General features: G+C 39.0%; 2 protein-coding genes and 2 pseudogenes across 2 annotated transcripts; 3 read left to right on the plus strand and 1 right to left on the minus strand.

The window, feature by feature from the left end:
• Positions 1-1269: 1269 nt before the first annotated feature.
• LOC122748039 lies at positions 1270-5529 on the minus strand (annotated as a pseudogene).
• A 1532-nt stretch (positions 5530-7061) lies between these two features.
• LOC122749297 (olfactory receptor 52E2-like) lies at positions 7062-7997 on the plus strand. Its single transcript, XM_043995599.1, has one exon. It carries the CDS (start codon positions 7062-7064, stop codon positions 7995-7997), a length of 936 nt encoding a protein of 311 aa, XP_043851534.1.
• A 5646-nt stretch (positions 7998-13643) lies between these two features.
• Positions 13644-14585, plus strand: LOC122748040 (annotated as a pseudogene).
• Positions 14586-23815: 9230 nt separating this feature from the next.
• Positions 23816-24751, plus strand: LOC122749080 (olfactory receptor 52E2-like). The gene has a single exon (XM_043995256.1). It carries the CDS (start codon positions 23816-23818, stop codon positions 24749-24751), a length of 936 nt encoding a protein of 311 aa, XP_043851191.1.
• Positions 24752-25500: the final 749 nt, after the last annotated feature.

Below are 25500 nucleotides of genomic sequence, written 5' to 3' on the forward strand. Positions count from 1 at the left end.
GCTGGGAGAAGTCAGTCAAAGGGTGGCTGCTGCAAATCTCTGGAGCCATCTCCATGCCCCTGGTGCCACTGAGGAAGCAGCCACACCTAATTGGTTTATCTCTCTTGCTTCTCAAGGTGTGTCTGTCTTTGAGTTTGGCTGGCCAGTTTAAATTTATAGTCCCAAATTCCCGACCCCATAACACTGGGCGTGCCACTTAACCCTGTTTGTCTCTGTCCCTCACTTGTAAAATGAGCTGGAAAAGGAAATGGCAAACAACTCCATTGCCAAGAAAACCCCAAATGAGGTCATGACGAGTCAGACTAAAAACCATAGTGGGAATTAGATGCTTACTCAACTTCACAGGCTAAAGTTACCTCAGCCATATCTTCATTTTCAGGGCTTAAGGGTGTGAAGTGAAATGAACTGAACAACTCTCCAAAGTCATGTGCCTCATCATGGAGAAATGTGTTGCTTTTTTTTTCTTTTAAAGAGAACCTTTATCTTGAGCATTTTGCATTCTAGATTTCCAAAGGCTCATGTCATAGATTTCAGAATGTCAATTCATGTTTAAAAGAAAATGAATTTTGACTATTGAATGCAGAAAGAAAACAATTTGTTAAGAGTAGGACACAGACAACTCAGTGAACTTTTTTTTTTTTTTGTGGGGCAATGAGGGTTAAGTGACTTGCCATGGGTCACACAGCTAGTAAGTGTCCTCCTGAATCCAGGGCCGGTGCTTTATCCATTGTGCCACCTAGCTGCCCCCTGAACTTTTTTTTTAATTAATAAAGTATCTTATTTTTTTCCTGTTACATGTAAAGATAGTTCTCAACTTTTGTTTATACACGCTTTCCCAACTCAGTGAACTTTAATTTTATTTTGACGTTTTGTTCTGTTAGTCATCTCAAAATGAACTTGTTATTTCCATTCTAATTCCCTTTAGCAGCAACAACCAAAGTCCTTGAAATAATAGTGTAATTCCAGGAAATAGATAAGGGTATAAAAAAAAATTACTGTGAATGTAATTTAAACAATTTCCCATTCATAAATCAAAGAGCAATTTAAGCAATATAATCCACCCTAGGGAAGTGATAGTGTGTCTTTAACATTTGTAGGGCAAATGAAACAGCAATCAGAACTCCAGCAAGTGTTTGACATTCTTTCAATACATACATACATATATATATATGCATAAAGCTCTAATAAGTAGATGGCCACAGGGCTGAAACAACTAAAACATTGAGTTGTGGGTCCAGAGATGAAGTTGATGGGTTTTCCCCAGGTGTTTCAAAGCTTCTCTGCATACCAAGTGGATCTCATGCTTTGTTACTTGTCTTTGTCAACCACATTAATGACACAGACATGGTTTAAATCCATGGAATATTTGTTGCAGTTCAGAGGGTATCCAAAAACCAAGTGGTCTAGAATTTCAAATCCCACAAAGTCAGTGTCCTTTTTACCAGAAAGCTGGCTACTTTCACCATCTTCATTATACTGATTGACCAGTAAAAGAAAAATCTGCATTGTTTCCCTGTTTCAATTAAATCTTCACCAATCAGGACATTCTTTCCAGTTAAGATTGAGAGATCATCTCCCCAACCTACTTTTATGTCCCCTTTTAATTGGTCATTATAGTAGCTCTTCAATCTGATGAAATCTACAGGCATAGGAATTGATTGACCACTATTCCTGTTCAGTGACTTGATATAATCCAGCAAATCAGCAAAGAATTTATAGACACAGAGGGCAACCATTTGGTGGCCTCCTGCCTCCTTTATCACATCTCTGCCAGACTTTCAGTCTTGTCCATGATTACCCCATGAGGAATGAATACTTTTTAAAGATCTTGAGCATAATGTTTAGGTATGTGAAATAAGTACAGGTCATAACCTAGCTCATCATCTTCAATCATGATGCTGAAGCCAATCTTTATTTACCATAATGGTGCAGGAAGCTAGATTGTGGCAGCTGTTCACCAGCAGGAGGGGAGGAGAAGAAAATGGAGGAGAGGAAAGAAGAGAAGAGCAGAGGAAGAGGAGAGAAGGCAAGAAAGAGTAGAGGAGAAGAAGAGGAAGAGGAAGAAGATAAACAGGAAGAGGAGACAGTGCCCATGGAGCAAAGGAGATATCAAGATGCTACCTTGTCAGCTCCAACTCTAAGCTGAATCTTAGTGAGTTCTATTTCACCGCTGGAAGCTACAGAGAGCAGGGTTAGTATCAAATTCACTGGGTTGAAATTGCAATGTGAGCCTGGGCAGTGGCTTTTGATTTTCTTTGCCTGCACTATCAGGGAGTACTACTACTTAATGACTTACCCTTTATCTAGTAATTAAGCTGTTTTCTCTTACTCTACCCCTTAATATCAAATCAATATGAGGAGGGTCACTTCATTATATAGCTTTTGTGTGAGTTAGCTCTAATACAGCTTGCAGATTAAGAACGTGAAAGCAACCACATTTGTCTTTCTAGGAGATGGAATATGAAAGGAAACAAAATAAAAGGTGGTTCATCCAAGGAAAGAATGGAGACAAATGGTCTCAAAACCTGAACCAAATAATGTGGAAAATGTCATGGTAAAAAGGAACAAAACATAATTATCATTACTTTTAAATTATTTTACATTTGTTAAAGGCAGTTAGGTGAGGTGAAGGATCTCTAGCCACTGGGCCTGGAGACAGGAAGACCTAAGTTCAAACCTGGACTTAGATACTTCATAGCTTAATGACCCTGAGCAAGTCATTTAAGCTCTCTATGTCCCATATTGGCTTATGTTGCCCCTGTCCAAGCAAAAAATAAATAAATAAACTAATAGGGTTTCCCCTTTTATGATTTTCATGAATTCCTTGTACTAGAGTGGATGCCCATCTTCCCCCTTTTCCTATTTTTCCTTTTTATCTATATGATTGTCTGTTAATGTCTATTTCTCAATTCTTCTCTACCTATAGAATCTCATTTCTCCTGTGCCTGGGGAGAAATCTTGCATAATCATCTAGCTCCTACTTTGATTCCCACCAGGCAATTCTCAGAGCTTTGGCCCTTCTGCCTAAATTGCCTCTTCTGTATCCCATAGCTTACTTGGAGAAGAGGTAGGACCTCTTGGCTCAGGAGTAAGTCGTCTCTCATCATTCACTAACCCTGAAGTCTGGCCCCTAGTAGGTCTACAATAGCTCCCTACTGGGCAGAGTGTTTGTTGGTTATTAAAACCAGTCTAATGGCATTGGGCTCTTTCTCTTTCCCAAAGGATAAACTCCAGGGAGGCTTCAGAAGTTTAAAGGCTTAAGCTATTCAGTTTTTTTACAACAACAATATAAAGCCTCTCTCCTTACACCTATTCAGAGGTCAGAAAAGTGATGTCAAGACAGATATAAGATTTCCTTTTGGTATCAGCATTGGTGAGTCAGACAATGGACTTCTGTTTTATTTTTTCTCACCGTGGCAGTTTTATCTTTTTTTTTCTTTAACAATATTGATTTTTGATCTTACATTACTTTTATTTCTAAATATACCCCTGCTCTCCCCTTCCTAAGTGTATGATTGATTTTAATACATAATAGAAAGAAAGAAGGGAAAAAAGTTTGGCAAAACTAATCAAAACATTGTTTATGATGGTACATGCAATGTTTCACATCAATAGACTCCTTGCCTCTACAAAGAAATTTGTGAGTTGCATTTTCTCATCTCTTTACCCTGAACATAGTTCTGAAATTGGTTCTATGTAGTTAGAGGGAGAGAAATGGTACATGTGGTGAAAGGATGGAAGAGTTTGGGGAGAAAAGGGGTCCAGACTGAGTAGTGAACAGTGTAAGGAAGAAAGGTTTCCTTCACAGAGCAAACAGAAGGGGCGCAGAATTTTGCTTGAACATCGAATAAAAAAAATTGATCACTACACCTAAATGCCTTATAGGTAAGTGTGAAAGAAGGAACAGATGAACAGGTTTATCCTCTTTGAACCTAGAAGGGAAAGCCCAAAACAGAAAAGGGGGATAAATAAAGGCAGATTTTTAAAAAAAATCTCAACATAAGAGAAGAAAGCTTCCTTACACAGCTTTTCCTTTATGATTGAATGTGTAGCTAGAAATGCTATAGAAGGGACTCCAATAGTACATGTGGTTTCATATATGGATTATATGCTGGAAGTGATATTAGAAAATCACTGAGTTCAACCTTCACACTTTCTATATGCAAAACTTTGCCTTAGCAAGGGGAAGTGACTTGAAGATGACACAGGTAGTAAAAAGTGAAGTAAGGATTTTTACCCAAGTATCAACCTCCAAATCCAGAATTCATTCTTTTACATCACTTAGCTTCACTCAGAGTGGAATATTGGATCAGACATCTAAGTTATCTTCTAGCTGTAAGAGTTTTCTTTTTTTTTTTTTTCCAAAGAACTAAAATGCTTTTCCATTGTCAGTGACTGAATAAAATGGTTATAGAATGAAGTGAATCTGCAGACTCAAGTGGCTCAAAAAATTTATTTTCTCAGCCACTGAGAAATAAATGATTTCCAATTCTTTGCCCAATGGTTTATGCTTATTTTCTTTACCTCTCCTTCTATATTTCTTTGTGTCTCTGACTTACTTGGTATCTCTAGGGCAATGCTGAGTTGTGGGGTTGTCTAACTGATAACATTGGGCCAAACCCCCATTACAGTGTATCCTCTCTGTTGCTAAGCACTAATTATTAGTAACCCACTTTTATTTACCCAATTAACACCAATTAGCATCATTAGCTTTTACAAAGAGAAATTTACCAAGAAAATTTATCAAGAGCCTAAGTTACAGTTTCTGCAAATACCTGGATGCACACTTTTCCCTATGCTATCTCAGGCCTTGGGGGAGATTGGGATAAGATTTAAAATACTTTCTACATAATGATCATACCTCCAATTAAGCTTCCAGATGTAGCATGAGTCTGCGTCCCCACTCTAGCTAGACTAGATCAAGTAGCACATCAATAGATCTCTGTTCTTTACTGTATGGTTTCTGGTAGATCCTGGATCATCATCTTGTGAAACTTACAAGGCTATTAAAGTCCCCAACATTCTCTACCTGAAAAAAAAAAATATATATATATATACACATATAATGGAGACATAAACAACAGTTCTGAGCTTCATACTAACACGAGTGAGAAAGGATCTGAAAGCATCAAAATTCTAAGGAGCTTGTGGTTATTCATTTACAGTAAAGAAGAAAAATTATATTTGAAAGTTTTATGCATTTTTTATAACTTTGGATGATTTCTTTGAGTTCTGTTTTTTGAGATAATGTGGTTCATTCCCCTACCTATATGACAGCCCTTAAAATACTTAAAAACTACAGTCATCTTCTTAAAGTCAAATATCAATAGTTCTTTTAACTAAAACTTTGACTGGTTCAAGTCATTTGAAAGTATTTTCTTTTCCCTGTAGGAATAGTATAATTTTAATATTGTTTTCAAAATATGGTACCTGGAATTAAGCACAATATTCAAAATGTGGGATGTACATAGTACACTGAGTAAAACTCTCATTCTTTTCTCTGGGCTTCTGTGTGTCAGCTTTGTCCATTCCTACATGGAGGATAGAGACTTAGGAGGAATAGAATTCACCTATCAACTGTTAGGTTATTGTTCTGAGTTTTCTAAATTTGCAGGTCTTTCTGACTTTTGATTTTTGAAGGTACTTATTGGAAAATGAGGATTAAGCCACAGAACATTAATGGATGGTGTATTTGGGATGTTATAGGGTGTGAACTCATGTTGGGGGTGCTCTTTTCCTACTTAACTGTGTCTCCTTCCCTCTGGTATGCTGATGATTTGATGATTCAGGGGATAACAGTATTGGGAAGTTGAGGAGGCACTCCCACCTCCCCCAAAACTACTGTCCCTTTCACGTGATATTATGGAAAAAGAGATTTTATACTATGATATTCATCTTATAGAGGCTACTGAACCTGATGAATATTTAATACCATTTATTGATTATTGAATTGAACAGAGGTTTCTGAATATTTCTGGGAAATTCCTTGGGTTATATACTGTTCAGTATGTTTTATCAGTGAAATAGGTGAAGTCATGGCAGGCAGGTTTGCATAATTAAATAATGAGAATTGAGAGGAATAATTGAGAATTGGGAGGAGAATTAACACACTGAATGATGGTCAAGTTACAAAAAGAATTCAATATAAGAAAATAATGAGTCAAATCTAATATGATAAGATTAAAAAATCTGTAAATGTAAAGTTTTATGTTAGTGGTAAGTCCTCCCTCCCCCATATTTCTACAACTTTAAATAGGGGGGATGTTGCTAAACAATAGTCAGCATTTAAAAATAAAAGCTCTCATTTTTTTTTTCTAGTGCACTAGAAAAGTCAATGTTATGGCAAAGAATCCCAAACTAATATTCAACTTTAAATGGATTTAATAGAAATATGAGGGAGGTGATAGTGTACCTGTACTCTACTCTGGTAAAGCACAATTTTTAATATTGTGTTCAATTTCGGGTGTCACATATAAGAATGGGCCTTGATATTATGTTGTGATGGACATATTGGAGCACTTTCAGGAAATGTTGACAAGAATTATAGCCTTTTTAATGTAGGTTGAAGAAATAGGATATTTAGGTTATACTAAAAAAAAAAAAGACTTGAGGACAAGATGATAACTATCTTCAATTACTGGAAGCCTATCCTATAAAGGAAGAATTTCTAAATGGGCAGACATAGGCAGAGTTGGTAGAAGTTCAAGATTTGAATAATTTGGGTCAATATAAATGTGAACTTCCTAAGAATTAGGCCTGTCTGAAAGGGTAATGGCCTGGCTTGGGAGGCAATAAGTTCCAGAACACTTGAAACCTTTACTTGGATGCTAGATGACTACTTGTTAAGTAAATCATAGAGCAAATTTCTGTTCTGACTAGTCTTTAATGAGATACTAATTTCTGAAGTCTTGTTTCTGAGATTATCTTATTCTAAAGGTATAAAAAACAACTTTCCTTTATCTCTCTAGGAATGCAGAAGCATGAAGTGATAATATTCGAGTCCTTTCCAGTGTTTGAAAGTCCATTTGTAAAGACCACAGCTATCTTCAACTACAAAAAGAATGTCCCATTCTAATGATACTCAATTCCATCCCCCATTTTTCATATTACTTGGCATTCCAGGACTGGAAAATTTCCACATCTGGATTGGCTTCCCTTTTTGCATTGTGTATCTTATTGCACTCTTGGGAAACATTACCATATTGTTTGTGATTCAGACTGAGAAGATACTTCACCAGCCCATGTTCTACTTTCTGGCAATGTTGGCCACCATTGATCAAGGCCTATCCACAGCTACCATTCCCAAGATGTTGGGCATCTTTTGGTTTAGACTGAGGGAAATTAGTTTTGGTGCTTGTCTCATACAGATGTTCTTTATACATATGTTCACTGTGATGGAATCAGCTGTACTGTCATCTATGGCCTATGATCGTTATGTGGCAATTTGTAATCCCTTGCATTATAGCACTGTCCTCACCAACAGGGTGGTAGCCTTGATGGGCATTGGGGTGGTGGTAAGGTCTTTCTTCACAGTGTTTCCCTTTGTGTTCCTGATCCTTCGACTTCCTTTCTGTGGAAACCATATCATTCCTCATACCTACTGTGAACACATGGGCATTGCTCGACTGGCTTGTGCTAGCATCAGAATCAACATGGTCTATGGTCTATGTGCTATTGGGACTCTAATATTGGACATTGTAGCTATAGTTGTATCCTATGTACAGATTCTCCAAGCTGTATTTCACCTCCCCTCCCAGGATGCCCGGCTAAAAGCCCTGAGTACCTGTGGCTCCCATGTTTGTGTCATCTTAGCCTTTTATACTCCTGCCTTATTCTCTTTTATGACCCACCGCTTCGGCCGTAATGTCCCACGTTACATCCACATCCTTCTGGCCAATCTTTATGTTGTTGTTCCACCCATGCTTAACCCTGTCATCTATGGGGTTAGGACCAAACAGATCCGGGAAAAGGTGTTAAAGCTATTAATCAAGAAATAAATAAGCATTGGAATTCCAACATTTTAATTTGCGCTTTCCAGGGATCCTCAGGGAATATTCACAGGCTAAACAGTGATCATACCCAAAGATACTTCTACCTACGAATAATAACCCTATTCTTTTCCTGACATTTTTTTTTTTTGTGAGGCAATTGGGGTTAAGTGACTTGCCCAGGGTCACACAGCTAGTAAGTGTTAAGTGTCTGAGGCCCAATTTGAACTCAGATCCTCCTGAATCCAGGGCCGGTGCTCTATCCACTGTACCACCTAGCTGCCCCATGACATCCATTTTTAATATCCTTGGGTGATAACACTTGAAAGGAGCTAATTAACACAATGGCCTGGTCACCTGGGCTCCATGATAACTCCAATGGTCATGTGTAAAATATTTTTGTTAACTAGGGCTAATTTGGGGGCTGAAGCTGACTGGAGGACTAATCTGGGGATTTGTGCCTATTTGGCTATCTGACTTCATTAATTTAATGTGGGCTGTTTATAAAGTTCCACCACACTGCTCCCAAACTGATAAACTAAAGATTAAGAAGTCTCTTAACCAAATAATCAAAGCAGAGTTTATTTTTGAGATACTGTTGAAAATTAAGAATACAGGGAAATAAAATGTACAACCTGACTGCTTTCCTGCGGTCTCTTTCCACTGCTCCCACCTGCTGAGCTCGAATACAATAAGGGCCTTAGCCACCTCTGGCCTCAGGGCATTCAGGTCCTTTATTCTAACTCCTCTTAATCTTCACTTTCTCCAACCTGTACCCTGTGCTGACCTGCTTCTGTGCTCTCCCCTGCCTCTTGGTCAGTCTGTCTTCTGCCACCTTTGCTCTTAGTCCTGCTTTGCTGTTCGTCTCGTCGCCCCCCCCTTCCCCTGTCTCTCCTTTCTAATCTTGTCAGCCACCCTCTTGACCTCTTCTCAGCCCCCTGTCTCCTTGTCCTAACCGAACTCTCCTCCGTCCTTGTCTGTGCTTCCCTCTAGTCACCCCCTCTTTCCATCCTTGCTCCTTTTTTTTTGTCTAACTCCCAGGTCTATATATACCTTTTCTTCTCTCCACTCAAATCTCGGGGCTTCCTTCGCCCCCACAGACCAAGCTAATCCGCCAGCCAGGGCTGCAGCTGGTTGGGGGGGTGGTGCACTCCCACTTCACATGCCTCAGCATAGGCTATCCGGGATCTTTCAGATAGCTCTGCTCAGGTCGGAGGGAGCTGGGGGCTTTTTTTCCCCCCCAGCTGTCTGACCTGGTGTCTTGTATAGCCCACGAGGCTTTTTCGCTCAGCTGAAGCTGAGGAGGAGGGGGAGATACCCTGAGGGCCTAAGGCTTTCTAATCTCAGCCTAAATGTAGGGTCCCCAAATCAAAATAAATTTCCACACGTTATTTAAAAGAGTCAAAAACATATCAGGAGGGGCAGCTAGGTGGCACAGTGGATAGAGCACCAGCCCTGAAGTCAGGAGGACCTGAGTTCAAATCCAGCCTCAGACACTTAACACTTACTAGCTGTATGACCCTAGGCAAGTCACTTAACCCCAACTGCCTCACCAAAAAAACAAACAAACAAACAAAACAACAACAACATATCAGGGACCCTATAAAGTGATAATAGACAGCATATTAGATCATGAAACTATGGACACCAAACAAAGAGAAGTTGAAACTGAGGTAGTTTTCCTTAAGAGAATAAGCTAGGGGTTTCTGAATAGATAGATTTCGAATTTTATTTTCCAAATTACATGCAAAAACAAATTTTGACATCAATTTTTTAACTTTGTGTTCCAACTTCTCTTCCTTCCTCCCGTCCCACCCCCCTATCCAAAGAACTCAAGAAATTCAATATAAGTTATGAGTAGTCATGGAAAACATCTCCTCATTAGCTAGGTTATGAGAAAAAACAGATAAAAACAAAACTTCAGATTAAGGAATTGTCAAAATAAATGTGTTTCAATCTGCTTTCAGATACCATCAATTCTTTCTCTGTAGATGGATTGCAATTTTCATAAATCCTTGGATCAGGGGCAGCTAGGTGGCATAGTGGATAGAGTACCAGCCCTGGATTCAGGAGGACCTGAGTTCAAATCCGGCTTTAGAGCTGTGTGACCTAGGCAAGTCACTTAATCCCTATTGCCTCACATATAAAAAAGAGTTATACTGGATCATTGCCTTGCTGAAAATAACCATGTGCTTCCCAGCAGATCATCTTACACTATTGCTGTTATTTTGTATACAGTACATTTCTCTCTGCTTCAATTCATGTAGGTTTTTCCAGGTTTTTCTGATAGCATCCTGTTCATCATAACTTTTATATAGTACCTTAAACTTGACAAAGAATTTTCTTCACAATAGCCCAGCAGAGTAGGTACCATATGTTTTGCCATTATAGTCAATCATCATAACTATTTTCCTCCATCCTATTCACTTCCCATGATATTTACTCTATTTTCTATCTTCTTTTACCCAATTCCTCCTCAAAAGTGTTTTACTTCTTACTGCCCCCTCCCCTGCTCTGCCATCCCTTCTTTCACCTTCTCTCCTTATCCTCTTACCCTCCTGCTTTCCTATAGGGTTAAATGGATTAATCCTCCCAATTGGGAGTGTATGTTATTGCCTCCTTGATCCCACTCTGATGAGGTTAAGGTCTTTGAGCTAATTCTGTGTTCTAAATTTTTCTTCCTCCCTCCCTCCTCAACCCTCCCTATGAAATCAAACAATTCAATGTAAGTCATACATGTGCAGTTAGGCAGAACATTTTCACCTTCCTTGAAAGTGTTTTGCTTTTTACTGCTCCCTCCCCCAATCTGCCCTTCCCTCCTTCCCCTCCCACTTTTCCTTAGGGTAAAAATATTTTACTATACCCACTTGAGTATGTATGTTATTCACTCTTTGAGCCAATTCTGATGATAGTAAGGTTCACTCACTTCCACACTCCTTCCTCCTCTTCCCCTCCCCTCCATAAGCTTTTTACTTATTTCCTTCATGTGAGATACCTCTCCCCAGTCCACCTCTCTCCTTGCCCCTCCCCCAGTGCATTCCTCCTACCCCTCAACCCTATTTTAAAGATTTCATCATGGGTTAGCTTGGTGGCACAGTGGACAAAGCACCAGCCCTGGACCCAGGAGGCTGCAAGCCCAAATCCAGCCCCAGACACAAGACACCTCACCCTGCTTGTCCCACAAAGAACAAGCAAGGATAAAGAAAAAAATAAATGCTTTACAGATATCATCCCTTCATATTTAGTTCAGACCTGTGGCCTCTGTCTAAGTGTATTATTCCTTTCAGCTACACTAATATTGAGAAAGTTCTTATGACTTTGAAGTGTTATGGGAAGCCATGTAGGAATGTAAATAGTTTAATCTCTTAATATCCATCATGATTTCTTTTTCCTGTTTACCTTTTTATGCTTCTCTAGAGTCTTGTATTTGAAAGTCAAATTTTCTATTCAGTTCAGTTCTTTTCATCACAAATTCCTGAAAGTCCTCTTTTTCATTTAAGTCCCACTTTTTCCTCTGAAAGATTATAATCTGTTTTGCCGGGTATGTGATTCTTGGCTGTAGTCCCAGTTCCTTTGCCCTCTTAAATATCACATTCCATGCCCTCTTGTCCTTTAATATAGAAGCTGCTAGATCTTGTTTTATCCTTACTGTAGCTCTACAGTACTTGAATTATTATTACCTTTTTTTGCAGTTTAATGAGGGTTAAGTGACTTGCCCAGGGTCACACAGCTAGTAAGTGTCAAGTGTCTGAGCCTGGATTTGAACTCAGGTACTCTTTAATCCAGGGCTGCTGCTTTATCCACTGTGCCAACTAGCTGCCCCTGCATTAATTTTTTCTAGCTGCTTGCAATATTTTCTCTTTGACCTGGGAGCTCTGGAATTTGGCTATAATGTTGTTGGAGGTTTTCCTTTTGGGATATTTTTCAGGAGGTGATCAGTGGATTCTTTCAATTTCTATTTTACCTTGTGCTAATAGAATATCAGGGCAATTTTCCCTGACAATCTCTTGAAAGATGCTATCTAAATTCTTATTTTGGGCATGGTTTTCAGGTAGTCCAATGATTTTCAAATTCTCTCTCCTGGATCTATTTTCCAGGTCAGCTGTTTTTCCAAGGAGATATTTCATATTGTCCTTTATTTTTTAAAACATTTATTTGGATTTGCTTTACTGTGTCTTGGTTTCTCATAAAGTCACTGGCTTGGGGCAGCTAGGTGGCACAGTGGATTCAGGAGGACCTGAGTTCAAATCTGGCCTCATACACTTGACACTTACTAGCTGTGTGACCTTGGGCAAGTCACTTAACCCTCATTGACCAACCAAAAAAAAAACCTCCAAAATTAAAATAAAGTCACTGTCTTCCATTTGTTCATTCCTAATTCTTAGACAATGATTTTCATCAGAGAACTTTTGTATCTCCTTTTCCATTTGGCTTTTCAAGCTGTTGACTTTTTTCTCATGACTCTCCTGCATCACTCTCATTTCTCTTTCCATTCTTTCCTACACCTCTCTAAATCTTCCTTATACCTCTCCTACTTTCTTTTCAAAGTCCCTTTTGAGTCCTTCCATGGCCTGAGACCAATTCATATTTTTCTTAGAAGGTTTGGATGTAGGGGCCCTGAGGTTGTTATCTTCTTCTGAGGGTGCACCTTGATCTTTCTTGTCACTAAAGAAACTTTCAAAATTTCTCAACTTTCTTTGCTTGCTCATCTTGCTGTCTTTTACTTGACTTTTAACTCCCACTTACAGGGGGACCATACTTTCAAGCTACACAGTCCCAAACTTCAGAGTGTCCCAGGTGTTTTGGTTTGAGGGAGGGCAGGTTTTTCTCTCACCTGGGCCTCCCCTGACTCAGGATTTCTTCATGGTTCCCCACTGGGGTGGGATAGCTGAATCCCTCATTAGGTCCCACAGACACCCCTGTATTCCTCCCCCCCCCCCCGCCAGCTGTTCAGCTCTCTCACCCAACCGTAAGCTTAGTTCCAGAAGACACTGGTGCTGCAGCTGATAAAGAGGCTTGGGAATAAGTTCCTCTGGCACAGTGTGCCTGGGGTCTCTGTCAGCATGATCACAGGGTTGGACACTTCTTGCAGCCCAGCACAGCCCTTTCTAATCTGTCTTTCACTGGAAAATAATCTCAGCCCATCTTTTTGTGGGTTTTTCTGCTCTATGTGTTCTTTTAGTGCTGTTTTTGGAGTAATTGCATCAGGAGCTCTGTGCATTTAATGTCTTTCCTCCACCATCTTATCTTTGCCCCCTGTTTCTGAATAGATAGGAAGTCCACAAAGAAAAGTGTGGAAGAGGAAGAAGGTGAAAAAAAGTAAGTATTGGGTGAGTGAGAAGGGCCGTGTAGGTAAACAAAGAGAATAGATTTTGGATTCCCTGTTTCTAGAGAACTTCAAATGGAGGCTGGATCAACACCTGTTGGAGACATCATTTTCAGGGTTCTATATTCTGAGGTAGAAGTTGGATAAGCTTCTGAGTTCCCATCCTGTTCTAAGATTATATTACTACAAAACTTGCATGTTTGATGAAAGAAAGATCGCATTTTCTTTATTCATCTCTAGGTTAGCAGAGAGATTAGATGAATCAGTGTCCAATAAATTAGGTGAGAGCAATTCTAAAGTGACTGTGGCCATTTCCAATTACACAAAGGATGCACTCTACCAATAACACACAATTTCACCCCTTCTCCTTCCTGCTGCTGGGTGTTCCAGGACTAGAAGCTTTCCACATCTGGATTGGCTTCCCATTCTGCATTGTGTATTTAATTGCACTTGTAGGGAGTATCACTATTCTCTTTGTGATTAAGACCATGCAGACACTCCACTAACCCATGTTCTATCTCCTGGCCATGTTATCTAGTATTGACTTGGGCTTGTCTACAGACAACATCCCAAAGATTTTGGGTATCTTCTGCTTCAAGTTGAGGGAAATTCGCTTTGGGGCCTGTCTTGGTCAAATGTTCTTCATTCACAACTTTACTGGCATGGAATCAGTTGTATTAGTATCCATGACCTATGACTGATATGTGGCTATCTGTAACCCCCTTCATTATAGTTCTATCCTTACCAACAGGCCTTATCATGATGGGCCTTGGGGTTATAGTGAGGTCTTTCCTCACAGTGATCCCCTTTGAGTTCCTGATCCTTTGGCTACCATTCTGTCAGAACCATATCATCCCCCACACCTACTATGAGCACATGGGCCTTGCTTGACTGGCTTGTGCCAGCATCAAAGTTAATATTATCTATGGACTGGGCACCATTTCTATCCTTTTTTTGACATCTTAGCCACTGCTTTCTCCTACATGCAAATCCTTCAAGCTGTCTTCTGTCTCCCCTCTCAGAATGCCTGCCTCAAGTACTTCAGCACTTGTGGATCTCATGTCTGTGTCATCTTGGCCTTTTATACTCCTGCCTTATTCTCCTTTATGACTAATTCCTTTGGAAAGAAAGTACCCCAATACATTCATATCCTTCTGGCTAATCTGTATGTGGTGATCCCACCTGATCTCAATCCTATCATCTATGGGGTGAAGACCAAGCAAATCCAAGAGAAGGTGTTGAGAATGTTTTTTTTTTCAGAAATGATCTAATAGGTCAACAACCTCAGCCCATTTGTTTGTTCCTTATTAAGATTCTGCGGTCCCCAGGTAATAGAAATAGGCTCAGCCTATTCATAATGACAGACTATGACTTTTTAAAAGCAATTTTATCTGCCCTCTTGAAAATCCACTCATTATGTGATTAAAAAAACCACTAAATTGCTTTGGTTTTTGCTGGCTATTTTTTTCCCCTCTGCAACCTATATTTCCATATCCCAAGTCTAATTGACTCACCTTGGAAGGATATGTATTGCTTCTGAATAAAGAAAACTCACATCTGGGGGGCAGCTAGATGGTGCAGTGGATAGAACACCGGCCCTGGAGTCAGGAATACCTGAGTTAAAATCCGGCCTCAGACACTTAACACTTACCAGCTGTTAGACCCTGGGCAAGTCACTTAACCCCAATTGCCTCACTAAAAAAAACCAAAAAACAAGAACAAAAAAAATCACATCTGGCCCTCAAGTGCCTAGCTTCAGATAACCTAAGGACACCAAAGTTTGTTACTTTTCCTCCTAAAACTGTTTCTTCTGATTTCATCATTTCTGACTGTGGCAGCAATTTTTGCCCAGTATTCTATTTCTTAACAACTCTCAGATTATTTTTGAGTCTTTGCTTTTCTTTGATTTTTACTTTCTTTCCTTTGCAATCTTTTATATCCATCCTCTCCTTTCTGTTTCCACTAACACAGTCACTGAATAAAATTTTATTGACCATCTGATGACATAGGGCGCTGGCAATGAGGACCTTAATTAGGCCCGTGTCTCTGGGAACTGAAAGGAGATGGACTATGGGAAGCACTGGGCTTATAAAGGAAAGACAGAAGATGTCCCTGTTCTCAAGTAATTCAATGGGAAAGACAACTTGCAAATAAATATGTACAAAACACCTATATGTCATAATTTGGTGATAATCAACAGAGGGAAGGCACTATAAGGAAAAGAGGAAAAGAATTATTCTAAATTGTGAGATTTGAGCTGATATTTGAAGGAAGGAGATAGCTGGGAGAAGAGTGAGGAGAAAGTAGTGTCATGAAAACCTAGAAAACTGAGGAATGGGTCTCATTCTGGGAGTCACATATAGAAAGCAAATATTGCCTTGGTGGAGAACACCCAGACAAGGGCCTTCTCTTTTCCTCTTTTATCTTTTCCATCTTTCATGATAATGTCAGAATTATATTTTTATTCATAGGTCTTTTCCCCTTCAAGATTTACATTTTTCTGTTTTGTGACTCTCCAGTGTTTTTATCACATAATACAGAGTATTACAGTTATCTCCACAAACATCTTATTCCCCTCATAAAATATTAGGCCCATGAGGACAAGGCTATGTCATTCATTTTTATTTTTTTATTCTTCCCTGGAAACTACCATGGCATCTTAAACATACTGCAGAGCTTAATAAATATATGTTGAAAAAATAACTGAAGAATCCTAAATTTCTGGTCAAAGAGTCCTTCATGCTTCATGTGTAAAAGACAGTTGCCTATTTTCACATACTTTTCTTCTGTCTCTGGCTCCTCCATCAGGTTCAATGTTCCTCCTCAGAACATCTCCAGTTTTGCAAGAATTTTTTTGATACTTTAGTCTTGTTTCCATCCAAATATTAAGTTTTTTCAGGCTCTATTTGCCTCTATTCAAGAGAGTGGATGGAGATACCTTTAGGGTGGGATGCCAGTCCCTGGCATGGGCTTGTCTAAACTTCACCCCTCTAAGAGCATCACTTCTTCCAAGAACATGCCAGAAGTAGAAGTCTTAGTTTAGGTTTTAGGGTGATGTTCTAGTTGATTGAGATAGAGCTAGATATTAAAAGGTAATGGAAGGGCAGCTAGGTGGTGCAGTGGATAGAGCACTGGCCCTGGATTCAGGAGGACCTGAGTTCAAATCTGGCCTCAGACACTTAACGCTTACTAGCTGTGTGACCCTGGGCAAGTCACTTAACCCCAATTGCCTCACCAAAAAAATTTTTTTTAAAAAGGTAATGGAAATAAAATTGCAAATGAAAAGGTAAAGTTGAGTAAAATATTAGGAAACTCTATGGAATCTTGGGATTAGTAAGGGATTAGGTCTGGGGATGGAACAAAGACATGGGAAGAAGGTGTGGAATAAAACTATAGGGGTTTGCACCTGGAAAAGAAAGGAGACTTTTCAAGGTTAGAAGAAGAGTAATGAAAACTAACTGTATGTGGGACAAGAAGTATAGCAAGTAAACTGAGGTTTAAATCCCAATTAACTCTTGTACCAGGAGCACAGAAAACTTGGACAATAGATACATCCATTAAATTTAGAAGTCATTATACCCATTTTTAAAATTTATTATTTTATTTTATTTTGTGAGGCAATGAGAGTTAAGTGACTTTTCCCAGCGTCACACAGCTAGTATCAAGTGTCTGAGGCCAATTTTGAACTCGGGTCCTCCTGAATCCAGATCCAGTGCCTTATCCACTGGACTACCTAGCTGCCCCCTACCCATTTTTATTAATCAATTGACAAACAAAAAAAGATGCTCCTTTCCTTCTTTTTTTAATTTAATTTAATTTTTTTTGCCCCTTTCCTTCTTTTTTTTTTTTAATGAGGTAATTGGGTTAAGTGACTTGCCCAGGGTCACACAGCTAGTAAATGTTAAGTGTCTGAGGCCAGATTTGAACTCAGGTCCCCCTGACTCCAGGACCGGTGCTCTATCTACTGCGCCACCTAGCTTTCCCACCCCTTTCCTTCTGATGGTTCATCCTCTGCCTACCTAAATTATGCTCCTGTTTCCTGCCCACTGGTTCCCATACCACTGAACTTTTTCTCATTAACTTGGATACCTACCTAATACGGCTTCATTTTCTTCAGCCCAGAAACCTTGCCCAGGCCACATGTCCCTTAGTTCTAGAGGGGGTGGATGTGGGGAGGAGGGAGATAGTTTAACTATATTCCAACTTCCCTCTGTGATCCTCTGGGCCTCAGGTCTTGGGCCTGTCAAAATTGTTCTTCAAGGTTAACTATCTCCTTCAGCCCTTGCCCTGCTTGAAGAACTCATGGAGAGGTGGTGTATTCAGGCTCAACCACAATGTCTATAGCCACCTCTCCCATAGGCAACTTGGAATCCCCTGTCCCCAAACCTTTCTAGTGGCTCTCTAGTGACTAGAAATCGACTTCAGTAATCAAGGGATTAACCTAGAGTAATGTTTGTTCTGGGCCTCAGGTCCACAGTTCCTCTTCCCAAACACCAATTTTGGGGAGGCCCCTGGAGGAAGTTACCCACAGAGGGATGTGCCTTTAGAATAAAATTTCCTTCTTTGAGATTGCATAGGCTGGGGTATAGCCTGTAGCTGAGACAGACAAAGAAACCCTTCTTCTACCAGGATTGGTGAGTCAGTTCCTAGCTCATGTCCAGGGCTTTGGGTCCCCAGAAATATTTTCATTCTAGGAGAGGGAGCAGACAGGTAAAAGTTGAGCAGAGCAAGAGCAACAAGTTAGCCAAGGACAGGAAGGATTTCACTAGAAAATTCTTTGTTTTCTGTTTGAAATGACACATACACAGATTCATCCAACATTTTTTAAAGTCATAGAATAAAGATTCATTATTCACATCTTCTGTGCAAAATAGATTGCATAGGTCCTCCAAGACAAGGAAAGCATCTACTGCTTTTTTTATTCCCCAATTTTAGAGGGCCTGCAATGATCCCTTTTACTCTGGTCTCCAGAATATAACCTTCAATGTTCCCAGAATCCTTTCATCTGTTTTAGCTTTGTTGATTCTGTGACTAGGTATATTTTCTTGGTCCCTGCTTTACCTAACATGAACACACAATATTTTCTATATTGTCAAAGCCTGTCCTTTTTTTTTTTTTTTAGTCAGGCAATTGGGGTTAAGTGACTTGCCCAGGGTCACACAGCTAGTAAGTGTTAAGTGTCTGAGGCCTGATTTGAACTCAGGTCCTCCTGATTCCAGGGCCAGTGCTCTATCCACTGTGCCACCTAGCTGCCCCAAAGCCTGTTCTTTTAAATAAAATTATAGGATTCAGTTCAATCCAACTCTTTAAAGATTCATTAAATATATACAACATGCAGGGCACTGTGCTAGGTTGTATCAATGGAAAATGTAAGAAAGAAAAGAAAGAAAATTTAAGATGCTATCCTCAAGGGACATATAGTTTACTTATGGCACACTGCATTTATAAATATAAATAAATAAATAAACTAATTAATAAATGAATGAATTAATTAATAGTTGAGTGAACAGGAAAGGATAAACAAAGAGTTTTGAGGGACCCAGAGAAGAAACTCAACATTCTGGTTGTATGACTATAAAGATACTTTCCTGGAATTTATAGGGAAGCAGCACCCCCTTCTATCTGTATTCACTCATCTTTGTCTGACCCATCACTGTTTATTTCTATATGAACTGGTCTCTATTCTTCAAATATTTATGCTTCTATTTCTCCATGCCCTAGAATTCCTTTTTTTGTTTTGTTTTGTTTTGTTTCATTTCTTCCATAGCATTTTATCTGTTTCTTCTGGTGCCTCTCCTCCCAGTTTCTTTCTGATGATGTACACTTTTGCTGCCATACTGGAAGAATAAATGGTACATGTAGGAGTATCAATTCCCAGCATCTGTGGTCAGCACACAAGCAGAAATTTGATACTGGCAAAAAGTCAAGAAAGGAGATGACAAACCTATTGTTTGGTCCCCAATACAGTAAAAAAAAAAGCCAATTAGGACCAAATCAGGGGTAAATATGAGTAAAATTTAGGTAAACTCTTCCAAAGTTTTCCTTGGGAGTCCTATTTTCCCCTCAGCACTCACTCCTACAAAATTCTCACATGACCTCAACTATACAACAGCACAGATTCAGCTTTTGAGTCACACAAAATTTATTAGAAATATTAGTTATAAACTTGATAAGGAATAGAGCTATAGGGACAAAGTCTCAAACTATTCAAGATTACATATTTTTAGTGTTAGGTGGAAGATCAGTGGTTATCCATCATCTGCTTGAACACATCTAGTGATGGGAATCTCACTATCCTTTAAAAGAGCTCATTACATTTGAATAACTTTCTAAAGAATATTTGAAAGTTTTCTTTTGATGTTGAACTCAACACTGTCTAAATTGGCCAGTTGGCAATTTTCAGCCAGAGCTCTTAATTTTTTTCTGAATATCCTACATCTTCCACTCTCTTCTCCTCTGATCCAGTCGCAGTTTTACAAAGTCCAAATGCTCTTCTTTTACTCTTGCTTCTATCCCTTTGTGGCTTCTAAGGGAGCCTAACACTTTGATCATCTATTCTTCCTAATTTTCAAAATCTTCTTTTCCATCGTCCCTTTTATGTTGCCTTAAACTAGACCCAGATCTCCCTCATTCTTTAAAAATAACTATCATGGGCAGCTAGGTGGCACAGTGGATAGAGCACTGGCCCTGGATTCAGGAGGACCTGAGTTCAAATCTGACCTCAGACACTTAACGCTTACTAGGTATGTGACCCTGGGCAAGTCACTTAACCCCAATTGCCTCACCCCCCAAAAAATTCATATACATAAAATAACCATCACATATCACTGTCATTTCCTCAACTGTTTCCTATTTTTCTTCTTTATTTTGTAGGTAAATTCCTAGGAAAAGCTCAACACATTTCGTATCACCTTCCCCTGATTTTTCAACCTCTTAGAATCTTGCTTTCATCCCCAGTCTATTGGGTTGCCAATGATTTCTTTATTATTAAACTTTCTTTCTCTGTCCATGTCCTTATTAACTTTAGAAGTATCTAAAACTGTTGATCTCCATATCATTTTTCCTACTTTCCACTATGTGGGTTTTCACAACACTGTTCTTTCTTGTTTCTCTTTGTGCTGGTCAAAATAATTCTTTGCCACTCATTTTCAGGTTCATAATTCACTACTGGCTATAAGTGGGTGTACCTTCTATCTCTGTAATGTTCACCTTCCTTTTTTCTCACATACTCTATATTATGTTATGAAGTCCTATGTATTTGTCTATTGTAAAGTTGCTATCTGTAAGTGGCTAAAATTCTAGCTAGACTGTCTAAAAATCTAATGAGTGGTTGCTATAAATTAAAAGCTTTAGCAGGAGTTTAGACTTTTAAGTATTTATTAAGGAGCATAAGAATTTGGTGAGGAGAGAGAAAGAGGTAAAGATTCCATCATCTATCTATCTCAGGGAGCCAGCATCTCAGTTCCACTCGAACCAAGGTCCCAGGTGTAAAGAGCACTCTTGCTCCTTCCTCCCTCCAGAAGCCTCCCACAAAAATAGAAACAGGGCCTTCCACACACACAGCTCCAAGATAATTGGCTGGTAGCTTTTATCGACAGTACCCATGAGCAAACATTATTTCCTGACGCCAAGGCCACATGGCTTGTCCTCAGGCCAGAGCTCACAAAAATGTTCCTCCTAGCAGGGGGCGTTATTCCAACTCTCACACTATCATATCTCTGTAGTTAACTCATATCTATTTATTTAACTCTTAACTTTTTCCTGAGCTGTGGTCCTGCATTTCTTTTTACCTACTTGAAATCTCTAGATGTTCAATAAGCCTCTCACACTAACCATGCCCCAAACCAAAGTAATCATTGTTCCCCTTAAACTAACCTCCCATCCTAACTTTTCTATTTCTATCAAGGGAATCATCATTCTTTTTGTTTGTTTTCTTAAATCAAAAAAGTATTTTAATATTTTCCAGTTATATATAAAGATAGTTTTCAACATTTGTTTTCATAAGATTTTTAGTTCCAAATTTTTTCCTTCCCTTCCCTCCCCAATCTCCAAGATAAAGCAGTCTGACACAGGTTATATATATATATACAATCACATTAAACATATTTCTGCATTAGTCATGTTGTGAAAGAAGAATCAGAACAAAAGGGAAAAACCTCAAAAAAGAAAACAAAAACAAAAGTAGAAACAGTGTGGTTCAATCTGCATTCAGAATTTACAGTTCTTTTTTCTGGAGGGAATCATCATTCTTCCATTCACTCAGGGTAGCAAACTAGGAATTATCTTAGATTCTTCCCTCTCTCTCACTTTCTCCCCTCCCCGCCCCATTCAATTGCATGCTTACTTTTGTCAAATCTACCTTTTCATCATCTTTCAAGATTCCTCACACATTCTCACATTCAAGATTCCTCTATGCACACTACAATCATCCCAGGCCTTGCTTTTATCTAATCCCACCTGGTCTATTGCAAAAATCTTCTTCTGTATATCCACCAGTCAATTTGTCATTTCTAAATCACAGGCATAACCAGATTAACCTTCTACTCGAGAAGCTTCAGTGATCCCCATTTGCCTTTAGGATGAAATAGAGATCTTTTATTTGACATTTAAAGCACTTCACAATCTGACTTAAGCCTGGCCAATTTTATCTTCTCATATTTTCAACATTCAGAAAGTGGGCTAGATCCTAAGCCTTTTGCGTGACATCTATCCCTCACATCTGTACATTTCTATTGGTTTTGCCTTCCCCAATGCCTGGAATCTTTTCCCTATAGATCTTTTTTTTTTTGGTAGGGCAGTGGGGGTTAAGTGACTTGCCCAGGGTCACACAGCTAGTAAGTGTCAAGTGTCTGAGGCTGGATTTGAACTCAGGTACTCCTGAATCCAGGGCCGGTGCTTTATCCACTGTGCCACCTAGCTGCCCCTAATATATGAATGAGGTTTCTACTACAAATTTCCCCAGTTACATATGACCTTGCCAGTGAAAAGAAGAGAGTGATTATTGGTCTTTTTGAACTCCTCATAATACTTCTCTCAATTAGCTTAATTTCTTTTGAAGGAGGGGCCTGTCTTTTCCTGGACCATTCTAAAACAATTCCATTGACAACCTGCTATCTTTGGAAACCAGTCCCCTTGTTATCATCTTTCTTTTTTTGATATATTGTCTAATTTGAAGCTCATAGCAACCCACGGTTGTACATCAGTCAGTTCATATCAGTTTGAGAGAATAGAATATTAAATTTCCAAATATGAGCATTTAAACCTAGGAAATCAATAAATGCCACAAATAATGACTTGATTTATAGTTTTTGATTGCATAGAATTAAGAAAGTGATGGAAAATGTTAATAATATAAATTAAATTTAAGTATTTCATACATTTTCAGAGAGTCAGTTGTTAAAAATGTTTACCAGCATATTACTGCAATATCCCTATTATGTACAAAGTATAGTTATTTGTTATCCTTTTTAAGATGAGTATGTCTATTGCAACATAGTGTAAGAAATTAAATTTGAATGACATTCTTCCTTGGCTCTCCTGTGGAGGAACAGAAGGATGAGGATGATATAATGATAATAATGAGAATGAGCGTGAAGAGAGTAATCAGGTAGTGGGTTACATTTCCAAAACATATACTATGTAACATACTCTATATTACAGGACAATTGAAATACTCTATATTCCTCTTTCCTATCTTGTCTTTTTTCTTAAGCCTGGAATGAACTTCCCAATTCAATTTCAATCTTTATATGCCCCTTCCTTCAAGGCCTAACCCATATTTAACCTACTCAATCTTTTATCAATATCCCCCAGTGAAACTGTGGAATTTTTATAGCATTTCACATGGACTTTTCAAAAGCTTTTATATTGCATCCACTTTTCATAAATATTTGTATTTGTGGTTCTTTCACATTTAGATAGTAAAGTCCCTGGCAGAAGCTTCTACATTTTATTTACTCATCCATCCACCCATCCATCCATCTCTCTATCTCTCTATTTTTATTTTCATATTATTAGGTATGTAATAATAGGTACTTAATTTATATATGGATTGAGTCAGGATGATAAAAGATGATGATGGAGATGATAAGGTTTTCTAGAATTGTTTTTCTTTCTTAAAGTCATTATTTTCAATTTCCTCTATTTCCAATCTAATAAACAAGCATTCATTAAGTATCCACATTGTTTTAGATTATAATGCTTGGTCTTAGTGTTCAAATTCATGATAATCCTTCCCATGTTATGAAAATGTTACTTTTATATTTCCCTTTTAGTCTATTTCTTTTTCTGTCTCTTTCAGCAAATGGATGTATGCATGACAAATGACCAATACAACTCTTTGGCTCATAGACCAAACTATTTCATGAATGAAAAAATGTTTAAAAAGCTCTAATATATTTGTGTTTCTGCAGGACCGCCAAGTGAAGCAGTGTCCTACTGGGTTCCCACACAAGAGGTGAGGACCCTATGATGAGCATGAACATACTTATCTACAAGCAGGATGTCTACATACAATGATACACAATTCCATTCTTCTTACTTCCTGCTGCTAGGTATCCCAGGACTAGAATCTATGCATACCTGGATTGGCTTCCCTTTCTGCATAGTGTATCTGATTGCACTGGTGGGGAATATCACCATACTGTTTGTGATCCAAACTGAGAGGAGTCTACACCAGCCCATGTTCTACTTCTTGGCCATGTTGGCCACCATTGATCTGGGCCTGTCAACAGCTACCATCCCTAAAATGCTAGGCATTTTCTGGTTCAGCTTAAGGGAAATAATTTTTGGGGCCTGCCTGACACAGATGTTCTTCATTCACAACTTTACTGGCATGGAATCCGCTGTACTCCTGGCCATGGCCTATGACCGCTATGTGGCTATCTGCAACCCACTTCGCTATAGCCTCATTCTCACTAATAGAGTGGTGGTAGCAATTGGCCTTGGAGTACTGGTGAGATCTTTCCTTTCTGTGATTCCCTTTGTGTTCCTGATTTTGCGCCTTCCATTCTGTGGACATCATATCATTCCCCACACCTATTGTGAGCACATGGGCCTGGCCCGCCTGGCTTGTGCAAGCATCAAGGTCAACATCATCTATGGTCTAGGTGCCATTTCTCTCTTGGTGTTTGACATCATAGCCATTGCTATCTCTTATGGCCAGATACTGCAAGCTGTCTTTCGTCTCCCCTCTTTGGATGCCCGTCTAAAGGCTTTGAGTACTTGTGGCTCCCGTGTGTGTGTTATCCTGGCCTTCTATACCCCAGCCCTCTTCTCCTTTATGACCCATCGCTTTGGCCGGAATGTTCCTCGTTACATCCACATCCTCCTGGCCAATCTGTATGTTGTGGTTCCACCAATGCTCAATCCAGTTATCTATGGTGTCAGGACCAAGCAGATTCGTGAACGGGTGCTAAAGATGTTCTCACAAAAGTAAGCCTTGGAGAAAGGGTGTCTGAAATGGATCTCCATGTGATCTAAGAGACTTTGTTGGGACATGAATGAAAATACTCACTTTGAATATATTCTTCCTAGTTTTTCCTCCGAGGACTTCAGGCAGTCTTATCATCTTTGAGTTCTCCTAGGTCATTCATATATGCCTGTATGTGTGAACATAATACCTATAGCTTCTCTTTCTTTGTCTTTGTGTTTAGCATCTGAGTTTTGGGGCTCTATCTCTTGGCTTCAGATTTGGGGGTGCAGCATCTCCCTGGCCCATATTTTGTACTCCTTCCTCAAACTAACAACAATATAATAGAACAAACTGAGGGTAATAAATGCTTTACTAGATGAATATAACAAAAGTTACAAAAGGCAATGTAATTTAGACATTAAGATATATTTACAAAGAAAGCAACCAAGTATATAAGCAAGATATATATTTTTGTACATCTCTTTTTCTAATTCTGAGAGAGCAGTAGAGTGGGAAGAATTTTAGTATTAGACTCAAAAGGTCTAGGTTCAAGTTACCACCCTCAATATTTATTTGCTATATGACCCTATCCTTATCATTTAACCTAATTCTTCCTCAGTTTCCTCGTCTGTAAACTTGTACCACCCACTTTTCAGGATTATTGTCAGGGTGGTAACTTTTGAAGATTAATATGCTATTGAAATTTAAGTTAATAAATTAATATATCAATATTAATTAAGTATAGATTATGTTCCAGGCACTAGGGATACAAA

This window comes from Dromiciops gliroides, chromosome 3, assembly GCF_019393635.1.
Source record: "Dromiciops gliroides isolate mDroGli1 chromosome 3, mDroGli1.pri, whole genome shotgun sequence".
In the NCBI taxonomy this organism is placed as follows: domain Eukaryota; kingdom Metazoa; phylum Chordata; class Mammalia; order Microbiotheria; family Microbiotheriidae; genus Dromiciops; species Dromiciops gliroides.